Source organism: Dermacentor silvarum, chromosome 6 (assembly GCF_013339745.2).
Source record: "Dermacentor silvarum isolate Dsil-2018 chromosome 6, BIME_Dsil_1.4, whole genome shotgun sequence".
Taxonomy (NCBI): domain Eukaryota; kingdom Metazoa; phylum Arthropoda; class Arachnida; order Ixodida; family Ixodidae; genus Dermacentor; species Dermacentor silvarum.
Window position 1 is genome coordinate 29,188,570 of NC_051159.1, and position 11,765 is coordinate 29,200,334.

General features: G+C 43.2%; 2 protein-coding genes across 2 annotated transcripts in view; both read right to left on the minus strand.

Moving 5' to 3' along the window:
• LOC119455352 (cytoplasmic aconitate hydratase-like) overlaps nt 1–11,765 on the minus strand; it is a 607,544-nt gene that overhangs the window by 593,165 nt on the left and 2,614 nt on the right. The window lies entirely within an intron of this gene.
• Nucleotides 1,883–11,222, minus strand: LOC119454989 (uncharacterized). Its single transcript, XM_037716544.2, has 7 exons — nt 11,128–11,222; nt 8,552–8,694; nt 7,233–7,391; nt 6,053–6,091; nt 5,182–5,316; nt 3,085–3,363; nt 1,883–2,134 (listed from the first exon to the last, which is right to left on the minus strand). Exons 2-7 carry the CDS (start codon nt 8,606–8,608, stop codon nt 1,907–1,909), a joined length of 897 nt encoding a protein of 298 aa, XP_037572472.1. The 5' UTR covers nt 8,609–8,694; nt 11,128–11,222; the 3' UTR covers nt 1,883–1,906.

The following is an 11,765-nucleotide window of genomic DNA, read 5'->3' on the forward strand; positions in this document are numbered from 1 at the left end:
TAACCTGCAGTATTCCTCCATTTTGCTGTATATAGGCACGCAGTTCCAGAAGGTTCCTTTGATGTTGCCGAGTTCGATCATTTTGCTGGCAAGGTTTAACAGAAAAAAAACAGAAAGAAAAAAAAACGGGACGCGACCATCCTATGGTTTGTTCTTTTTCGACTTTTTCGCTACCAGCTCCAGACCACCACGTACTATCGGCATCAGTATGAAAGGCGAGCCGCGTTCGCTGGTGAAGCCGGCAGCAGGTGAGACTACGGGGCTCTTGAAAAAATATTGAACGTTGCTTAACAAGAACCTGGCAAATACAAATTGGCAAATTGTTCTCGACAATTTCCCTTTTGGAGATATACTTCCCTCCTTAACGACGACATTGGTTCATGATATGGAGTAAAATTAAAAAAAAAAAAACGCAGGAAGAGACAGACAAGCCTGAGCAGCACAAGAGTTCCTTCATACAAGGTTCAGCATGAGCGGTCACTTGTTAAAACCGCATATAACGTTACATGTATGTAACGAAATGTAACGACATGTAATACTAATATTGCTTATATCCTTGCAACCGTACTACTTACGCACGTTACTTTGGTATCGTTATGTAGAGAAAAGAAGCTATTTCTGGATCATACAAGTGTCGCGTACACATATAGTGCCCTTGTCGCACCACGCATAAAGCAAGCAATCGTCGCTCGGCAGTACTTTTTTCGATTCGAATGGGAGTGGTCGCGTCTGAGAGAGCCCACTCTGTCATAGTACGAGAGGCATGATACATCGAATTCATATCTGCGCTTATTAGGAGTTACGAGGTTTAAAAGTGTGCAATCTGTTGCAGAAATTTGACGGTTGTTCGGCTATGGCGCCTCCATGTTCGGCACGTAGGCTCCAGAAATGGCGTGAAGAGACTCGGCCAACAAGACAGGGGGATGCCAATCCGAGCCCGCCATCTTTGACCACAGCGAGCCCACTACGAATAGGGAGTGAGCACGATTGCAATATTAGACCATAGGAACCTATACTAGCCGCATCAGAAGTCAAGCATGTAAGCTTCGTAATGAATCAATAAATGTCACTTGTGTATTTTAGCGCCTTTTCTGTAACTCAGTACTTTATACACCTTTAGCAGCGCGCAAGAGACGTTTCACCTTCCCCACTGCGGCTGCGTGCCCAGTACAAAGCAGTCGACTGCTTTTTTTGTTCTTTTTTTTTTTTTGCAGAAAGGGTCGTGCGACACATTAACAGTGGTAAAGACGGAACGCGGTATGAAATAAACAAGGCATGTATTCCATTTTCAGCGACCTAGAAAAATCAACCAAGTTTTAGGTCATAACTGCATTTTTAAAGGCACAAAGTTCGCGGGAAGACCAACTTTAGGGCGTAGGATATCGGCGGCCTGCGAGTAGACGACGTGCATGTTCAAATCTAGCTTGCAGCCGGGGAAACTCGGGAGACGGAAATAATGCGTACTAGTTGAAGCGTAATTCTGAGCACTGTGACAGTGCGGTAAGTGCGCTTTCGGGCGAAAATGCGGGTTGGTTCAGGAAGAGGCGTCTATTTTCTGAAAACTAGTTTCATGTTTAAATTTTCATTTACCTAACGGTTATCAGTGTCAGCCATTTTTATTTTGCAAAGACAAGTTTCATTTACTATCTCAACGTTAAGCAATTTGCACTCTTATCACCATCGCAACATCACCGCTAGTTTCCTCGTAGTCGTGACAGATGGCGCCATCGTCTAGTTGCAGCAAATTTTACTTTTGTTGAGGTGACGTGGATGCCGGCGATGTCCACTCTGGTTTCGTTAGGAAATAAACCGATAAATAATGTTCGGGAACTTGGTAAACTTAACCCACCTTCAAAAATCACTACTTTCGTTGCTCCATGCTTGTTCTTGTCTTTGTTTTATTTAATCAGTCTATAACGTGAAATTCCAGGATCAGCATGTCATCAACAACGTATCCAACACGCTGGTCTTCGAGCTCTTCGAAGAGAATGAACTTTTCGCGGCCGAAAAGCGTGTTCCACATGTGCAGCGGACGGCTCGTGGAGCGTCGACGGTCCTGACCCGAGACACAGAAGTCGAACGTATGGTCGACGTGATCCACGCCCTCCCGCTGGGACGCCACCCGGATCAAGCACTGCGCGATCGTAACAGTTACGCTTATGGGCTAGTTTACGCGTTACACAGAAAAATACATGCATACAAATGCACACAAATATAATGTAAACACTATACGAGTATCAAAAGGCTGAAAGGGTAATAATGATGATAGCCAGAGTTGTTTTCTGGCAGCTTTACCTTGCGCAGTCCTAAGATAACGATTTGTCTCGATGTAAAGGACATTCAGAGCATAAATCCTGGCTACTAGACAGTGGCGGATCCACCATTTCCCCTCCCCAAGGCATGCTGGCACTTCAGTGCTGACGAAACTGAGCGTGCACATGTAGTAAGCCTCGTTCCCCACCTCCGCTCGAGGCTGTCCTGTATCCACCCCTGCTACCTAGAGCAACTCCGTGAGGCGTCCCCCTGAAACAATGTGGTTAGTCGGGGCAGGAGTTAGTGCTATGAAACAGAGCTTAATCACTTGCCTCAGCACACAGCAACTTCGACAATGTAAACCGGATCGCTGTCATATTGAGAGCCCCCAGTTTTGATCACCTGCGTACTGGCATTATTTACCCTTGATTGTTACATTGTCGTGTCGTTCATAAGCTCATTCTGTCAATTCATAGACTGGTTTGTTCACTTACTCGAATGAAGATTTGCAATGAGCAGTGCCAAGCCATTTTGTTGCTCATCTAAAGCCACAAGTATCAACGAATATTCAATCGATTGGTTGACTAATTGATTGATATTTTGAAATGTTTACAACAAACATGTCGACAACTTGCACGTGCGCAAATCTTTGTATATTTCCTATATTTGCCGATGACACATTCGTCATTTCCATATTTCCATGTTGAAAATTTTCTGTTTCCCTTAGGCCTCCCTTGCGCCAGACGTGAAAATAATTGTCTGTTATTTATTGTCTTTCATGTCGTTTTTCTTTCCCTTCATAGTCGCCCCGCAATAGAGAGGGTGGCTCACCCTAGTTTTCTTGACACAGCAGCTGTCCATTCTGGCCACGTCGACGACCTTGAACTGGACGAAAAAAGCCAAGTGCGTGCCGGCACCACTCCCGATGCCGTACAGGTTAGCCTGCAGCCGGAATTTGCAACCAGCCATGCCGAAGAAGATTGGCTCACTGAGACAGTCGTCACGTCGCGAGATCGCATGCCGGCGAAGTCTGCGGTACGACTCCAGGCACCAGACGAACGACGCCCCCGTTCGACGCAGTAGGGCGGCCGTCTTTCTCTCCTGAACGCTCTAAAGGAGAGTACCGAGGATGCACCGTCAAGATATCGAAAGATATAGCAGGAGTTTCCTTCTTCTTTAGACTATACAGAGCGTTTAAGAAATTGCCTGTTGCACATAACAAAATGATAAACCTTGGAAACGCACGAACATGGTTTGCACAATAAAATAAAATGAGTAATTGACCACTTATGAAAATCTCACTATTTAGGTTTTCAGCCAATTATTTTACGGCACATATTGCAATTTACGAATTGTTGCGGTGAGTGTACGCGGTATATGAACTTTGAAGAAATTCTCAATATTTCATCAGTTTCGCGATATGCGCCTTCAAACCTGCGGTAAAAATTCAGTATTGTATCACATACGCTTTTGCCAAGCTGTTGTGTGTGCATAAGCGCCAAAAATGAACTGGAATGCCACTGTATTACGCCGGAAAGCTTTTGGAATGAATATCTCGAAACTGGTGTCATTCAGAGAATTCATTCCGTGTGTTTACGCATTGCGAACGCATCGACTAAAATTCATAAATTGAAATATGCACCGTAAGCTGGTCAGAAACATAAGCAAAACCTTGTTAATTAGTGATTATGCATTTTCATTTCTCGTTCGACAAATGTCCGCCTCTTCGAGAAATCTAGCAATAGACGATTTTTAAAACTTCGCATAGTCTTTTAAAAAACATTCGACAGATTACAATAACACCCCTGTTCCAGTCACCTGTATTTTACGAGGTTCTTCTACTGCAGTGCACAAGAAAGAATGATAATACAACATCGTACCTTTCCCGGCATTTTGTTTTCTGAGATGTGCTGGTACTCCTCATTACCCTGTGCGTTGGCATGTTTGCGTTTTATTTTGTCCTGCAATCACAGACGCTACGAATGGGTTTGGAAGGAGGCGACATGAATTTTCACGCAAAGGACAGGTTGTGTTGCTGCACCCATTAAAGACGTTTTTCTTTCTGTCCCGTCACCACAGACATGAGCATGAGGCCTAGAGAACAGTGCACGTATTCGGCAAGAAATCATGATTGACGCCCAATTGTAGTAGCTGAATACATCAAAATACATTCTCCGGTCGCCTTATAACATTATGAGATTCTTAGCATAAGCTACAGCGGCGCGTCATGGCTTGCGAAGCATATCTAAGATATTAACGTAAACAAAACAAACAGAGCCCGCCTTCACAAGAACAGTTCTTACGCTATAACTGTTGGTAAGAATAAATGCCGGTCAATATTTTTGTCGGGCTTGCGGTGGCTAGCCAATGGCAGATGGCACTTAGGAAGAAAAAAAGCCCGAAGGATCGGATTTTTTGTCGACCCGAGATATCTTGTAGCAGGATGTTTCTTATCTTTGCACTACACCATCAGCCTATTTTAATCTATTAACTAGTTCAAGAGTTTCTTCGTTTCGGAACACGAGGGCGAAAAGAACGCCAATTTTGAGCAACTTTCGAGCACGGAGCTCGAATGTCCTAGCAATGCGGACTATCAGGACTGCCATCTTATTTTTCTTCACATGCACAGCGTGTACTTGAAGAATGATCGCTGCATGCATATCGCTGTGACTTCATCGACATCACAACGTGACTTGAATCACACGCGAGAATGGCACACCGGGAACATTAACACTTGTAATTAAGGACACTTCATCAGACATTGACGCTATTGTTTCTTGTGGACCAAAATGCTCAATGTGTCGCAACCGCTGGCAGCCTTGTAATTGTCTTATGAAGTGCATGATACATTTGTACATTAGTTACCGAAAAATGCATAAAATGGTTTAAATCAATTATGCCTTCTAAAGCATTGAAATTTCCGTGCACCTGAAAAAGCTTCAGGTCGGCTATTTCCTTCATCGCAGCGTTCAGTAGTTTCCGCAGTTCTTTGATTTCGGCGTCCGTGTTGCCACCCTTTGTCTTTTTCTTGGAGGCACCTTTACCATTTGGCAGGACAGATTTCTGCAACAATGAAAGCGCCTTAAGCGACAGACACAAGCTGATTTCAAGTCTGCCTTTTCGTATGTGCGAAAGACTGCAGAATTGTTTTCTCTCTCTCTCTCTCTCTCTCTTTTTTCGATGCATTATATTCTGACACCATGTAATTATTCTGCGGATAAGGTAATTCTAGCCTTGTTCAGTGATGACGTGTTACAAGTAATTACCGACACAAATAAGTGCTTGCAAATACGCTACGCGTACTCTTAATTGACGTACTCTTAATTCTTAATTCGCTTAGCGAATGCTCCCTGCTATACAAGATTGAAAGGCTATGTAAGATGGGAGCGATGTTAACTGGTGTGGACCGGAATTTTCTTGGCAGAATGTTGCGCAGAAGTTTATCCTCTGTATAGGTTAGATTCTATTAATTTCCAGAACTACAATTTTCAGACGTTTTCTGATATCCACCCTTTCTTTACATTCCCTGAAACATGGTTCAAAGTAGCAATAGGTAAAGTTTGGAGGTCCCGGCATACTGGCCTTTCATGATCAGAAATAGAAGAGCCACTGGCAGGACAAAAATGCACATAGTATAACTGACCGTCCTCACGTTTAATCACAATTTAAACGCTCATAATCAGCTACTACTGTCGCATCTCTCTGTGTCTGGTGTTTGCTGCCTGTAACAAATGGTACTTGTGGCAGCCATTCATATTTATTTGGCTATGTAAACTAAGAAAAAAAAAGAATGACTCACTTCTTTATCGCCCATATCGCGGCAAGTCTTGGAATGTTCCTGAAGAGAAGTTGCAGCAAATGTTCAGCTTTTGCAAGGACTAGAGAGAAGCACTGGTTATGCAGCATACATCGGATCAAAGTGTCCAAAACATTCGGCCGTTAGAGGCACGAAGCAGTAAGTGTAGTTTGTGAGATCTCATGAGTACGTTGCTCTCCAATTCAATTATGGCAATAAGAAGACAAACAGCAAGAAAACCATAATGTGTAATAATGTGAAAAGTGTTCCCTTCCCTTGTTTTTTTTTTTTAATTTCGAATGCTTTCAATAAGAACTTTGGGCCCCTCGAATAGACATTTAAACATACCACCCAGTTTTTTTGTCCACCATTCGCAGTGACTAAGTGCTATTGTTCCTCAGGACAACAGCTGCTATATATTATGTTTTATTTATGAATCGCCTAGTGGAGGAAACTTTTTTTCAGTCCTATAATATAAGCTAAGTGAATGTGGCTAGCAGTGGCCAGCAAACGGCAACTGCTCTGTTTATTTTTATAGCAATAAAAAAATCGTAATTTTAACTCCTGCTGAAGTGGCTTTCTTTAACACGAGAGCTTCCCTTTTTTGACGATGAATAAGAAAGAGGGCGCCGCACGATAGGCAGCCAGCGTTTTCCTGCGGAAGCCTGGCCCCCTTCCTCCTCACTGATCGCACAATGACAGTTGGGGAAAGGTAATATGAAAGAAGTGTTTCTGTGTTTCTATAGCTGTTGTTGTGTGTTCCCCAGTGTTGTTATTATTACGGCAGTCATGAGAGACCTCGTTTACACCTATCCAGAGACGCTGGTTGCCTTTGAGTTTTGGAATTTATCTCACTGTATATTCCTTTCTCTTTTAGCTTGCAGCATTTGCAGCGCATTGTTGAACAACTGTCGTGTCAACGAAGAAGGGTAACCTACACTGCCTACCGGCACGAACTTCTCTTAAACGCGGCTAATATGTTTTCTTAAATATCAGGTCATCTTAAGTGGGCTCGCCCTCACGTACAATGGCTTAACAGAGAAGGGCGGGCGCCCAGATGCTGTGGCGATGAACAAGAGGAAACAAGGAAAAACGGTCTTGAGTACCCGTTTATACAAACGATCAAAATCTGCTTCTGTGCAAAACTTGCAAAAAAAGGAAGCCATTGCTATCGCTTCCATACCTGCATTTCCCCTGCGAAGATCACCGCTGTGCAGACCTTGCATACGACGCTTCTTTTGGGACAAGCGGTGGTACAGTGCTCGACGAAACTGCTCAAAACGACATCTGCGTCGCACAGATTGCAGCGAGTTTTTCGATAGGCGCATCTTTCCAGGTGCGGCTGAGAGAGATCGAGAGAGAAATATAAAATGAAACAATGATTGGCGACTCAGTCTCATTGGCGCACCAGAGCCAGCTGTCACGAATAAGCTAACGTAAATAAAGAAATTGCGACGCATTCAACGCGCTCGTTAGAATCAACGTTAAGCGAACCTTTCTTGAAACGTTTCAGTTAAACGCTATGCGAAGAAAACACGTGACGCGCTCACATTTATTTTATCTCTAAACATACAGGCGAACAACTCTTCACGTTATTTTGCCGTCGCAGAAGTTCTGTGTCACTTGGCTTCGCGGTAACGCGCATGTAAGCGTTCACCTTCTGCACAGCATTTCGTAGCATAGCGATCATGTGCCTACCCGGGAAGACTGCAGTGCGCAGATACCTCCACCACGTGAGCCTCACGGCCGCGGACTATACACTGCCTCTGAGATGGGCTCAGTTTTGCTTACATCATTTATTTTACTATTAAACTGCATCCAAGATCGACCTATTTTACTCTGCAAGAAATTGATCAAGCAGGCGCGCCGTCTATGGGAGGAAGACTAAGAAAACTTCGCTTTATTACAGCAATTATGCGCTTGAAGGTGTACTTTCGTTGTAGTGAGGATAGTTGAGTATCTTTCGTTGCAATATATATATATATATATATATATATATATATATAAGGAGATTCGTTATATGGATAATGTGTTGTGTGCGAACTAGTAATAATGATAGTAATAAAAAGAAGAAGTAGACTATATTTAATGTTTGCAGCGGTTTGCTCTTTACAGCATATATGTTATGAACGACTACCCTTCACTTAAGAGAGAAAAAAAAAGACGACATGCGGTGTGGCACCAATAAAAAAAAAACTTGTCTGCAATGTCTTGGCAATTCCACTCCTTCTCGCTTTCCATTTAGTAAAAGGTTAACGAAGGAGAATTATCTCGTGGGAGAAGGGCAAATATTTCAGCAAGTTAGAACAGATAAACAAACAGTTGGACGACAACGCGGCGTCAGACTCGTGGAATGTCGACATTGCGTAACGTTGCTTATACGGAATAAACCTCTAACATATCGGGCTTCATAGTGGTCAATGATATCTCGTTGCAAGATCGCGCGGTAAAAAAAAATGAAACAGCAAAAAAACAACGCTCTCTGGCATATGTGAGGCATACCTTGACTTCTGTTTCCGACAGTTCCTTCCGGCACCCTTCTTTCGGACAGCGGTCCATGCTCACTCGTGTCGAACAGCTGGCCGAGCTTCAAAGTTCAACAACGCTGCGAGCTCAGGTGTGGCAACCTCCCGCTTGGCAACTTCCTATACACGTCACATACGTCGGCTTTTATTGTCGATTTCAAGTACAAATATCCATGCTTAACGCCTTAAGTCGTTTAGTGCCGTTGCAGAGTCCTCCAAAGCATTGAAGCTAAAGGAGTTCTGACGTGATATTTTTCACTATTAATTTCGTGCATTGTTGTAGTCGAGCTGAAACCTGGCTGAAATGAGCGATTCGTTCTAAGAGCTAATTTGAGGCCCCCACCGTTCTTTCGTCCCGGTTATTGCCATTTTCATGCATCCGGCATTCTTATCTCGCAACGATTGTCGTGATATACTTGAAGTGTTCAATGTGTGGTGGTTATACAGCATAGTTTCGCATTGCTGATGACGCCACCACCCCCACCACCTTTTTTGTGCGTTACTTATGTGTACTCAGAACGCGAGAGAGAACTAAAACGGGAGAAAATGGAGAGATGTTGACAGAATGAGTTTCTGTTATGATACGCTGCACTGAGGGGTGGGTGGTGGATGGGGGTCGGAAAAACTTGGTGTAACTTGCGTACATTGCTCTGCTACCAATTATAACTGTTATCTATGTCCTTTCTTCTCGCATTGTGTTTTCAATAATCTGTCACACTCAGCATTGTTTTCTATATGATTTTGTTTACATTATATTTATCTTTATGACTCCCTCCATTTATTATCTGATCCATCAGTGTACCTTGTGCTCATTACTCTAGCACTGCTTACTATCCATTCTTTTGTTCTACCGCGTGTCCCAGGTAACGCTAGCCAAGCTGTTCAACGAAAAAAACAAATCAAATATATAACAAATATTTGCCTAGCTTGCACTGGAGGCGCAATGCTAAAGAGACAGCGGAGCTGATGGGCACCTAGCTAGTCCTGGCTTATGGGCTAGGCTAAGCGCTACCAAGTCATCCCCAGCATTTTCCCAAATTTATTGATTATTGATCGATTATCGATTAGCTATTGATTGGCTATCGCAAGGTATTGGCCACGTATTTGGACTAGACTAAGCACTACCAAGTCGTCCCCATCATTTTGCGCAATTTAGTGATTTTTGATTGATTATCGATTAGCTATTCATTGGCTATTGTTTGGCTATCGCTAGGTATTGGCCACGTATTTGGGCTAGGCTAAGCACTACCAAGTCATCCCCAGCATCTTCCGGAATTTTCCGGATTAGCTATTGATTGGCTATCGATTGGGTATCGATGAATGACAAGCTTAAGTAGTCCCAACCATACTTAGCTATACTTGACCAGGCTAAGCTTCGCTAGTTCACAGAGTTATGTGCCATTGCTCTTGGACCTATTCTGCACTACCGCCAGGATAGCCCACATTTTTGGATTCAGCAGACACATTACGCCCGGCTTAAACAGTTCCGCTGTTAAAACACGTTGCAAGATGCAATTGAAGGACTTTGGAGTGCGGTCATCAGCCTTTTGATAACCGAACACCGTAAGCCTTACATCTTAACACCTTACCTTACACAATGTTTCTCTAACCTTCTTCTTCTTTCTTTTCTTTTCTTTTTTTTTTTCGTTGTACAGCTCATCTCACGTTATCTGGGGCACCCTATATAAATACCAGTCACATAACGCATCACTTGTCACACGTCCCACTCTAATGGAGTGATGTAGTTCTGTTTTATAAAACTTCGACTGCGAAACCATGATGAATATTAAGCCTGTGATTTATTTATTATTTATTATTTATTTATTATTTATTATTTATTATTATTTATTATTTTGTTTGTTATTTGTTTATTTATTTATTTATTTATCAGTCGATTGCGGCTATGGTTATTCACTATCAGGACAAAAGGCGAACCGCTATGTAAACAGTTGGTGTGAAACACCCGTAACCCATCGAACATACGCAGTACTATTTGTATTCTTGCTAATAAAATAGCAACGAAACACATGTGTGCCTCTCGCGCTCTAAGATAAGCATGCAATTTTGAGCCAACAGAACCGGCCACACTGGCTTAGAGGCCATAGCATCCTGTTGATAAGCACGAGACCAAGAATTCGGTTCTCGACCACGGCGATCGTATTGTGGTGGGGAAAAAGGGCAGTACCGTGCATGTAAAGAATCCCAGGTAGTGATGAAAAAAAGAGAAAATACTGCACATATGTATACCAGCACGACGGTATCGACTTCACCTTACACCGCTGCAGCCGCAGAAGCACCTGTCGCTGCCTTCCAAAGTGGTACCGGTTAACTCGACACGAGAAACAAAAGTTACGGAGTATTGGTAAATAAAAAGAAAAAAAAAGAAAAATGCTCATATCAGCTGATTTTATTCCAATGAGATACACGCAAGATAACATTTATTTTATAATCGTATATTATTACGTTTCAAAGCGAATTCGGGGTTCTGACACACTTTGCGTTGCATTTACGTCGAGGTGAACGCCCCCTAAGTAAAACCGTAGGGGGACTCACCTTTACAGATTCGGTGTAAAATTAATGTAGTGCCCTTGACTGCGGCGCCTGTCTAGCCGAGACAGCCTTTGGCTAGACAACCAGTCCTAAAGCACACACACACACACACAAAAAAAAAAATACATCATCATCATCACAAGCCTGTAATTATGTCCAATGCAGGACGAAGGCCACTCCCTGCGACCTCCAATTACCCCTGTCTTGCGCTAGCTGATTCCAACTTGCGCCAGCAAATTTCCTAATTTCATCACCCCACCTAGTTTTTTTGCCGTCCTCGACTGCTCTGTCCTTCTCTTGGTATCCATTCTGTAACTCTAATGGCCCACCGGTTATCCATCTTACGCATTACATGGCCTGCCCAGCTCCATTTTTTCCTCTTAATGTCAACTATAATATCGGCTGACCCCGTTTGCTCTCTGATCCACACCGCTCTCCTCCTGTCTCTTAACGTTAGGCCTAACAGTTTTCGTTCCATCGCTCTTTGTGCGGTCCTTAACTTGTTCTCGAGCTTCTTTGTTAACTTCGAAGTTCCTGCCCCCTATGTTAGCACCGGTACAATGCAATGATTGTACACTTTTTTTCAACGACAGTGGTAAGCTCCCAGTCAGGACATGGGCAATGCCTGTCGTATGTACTCC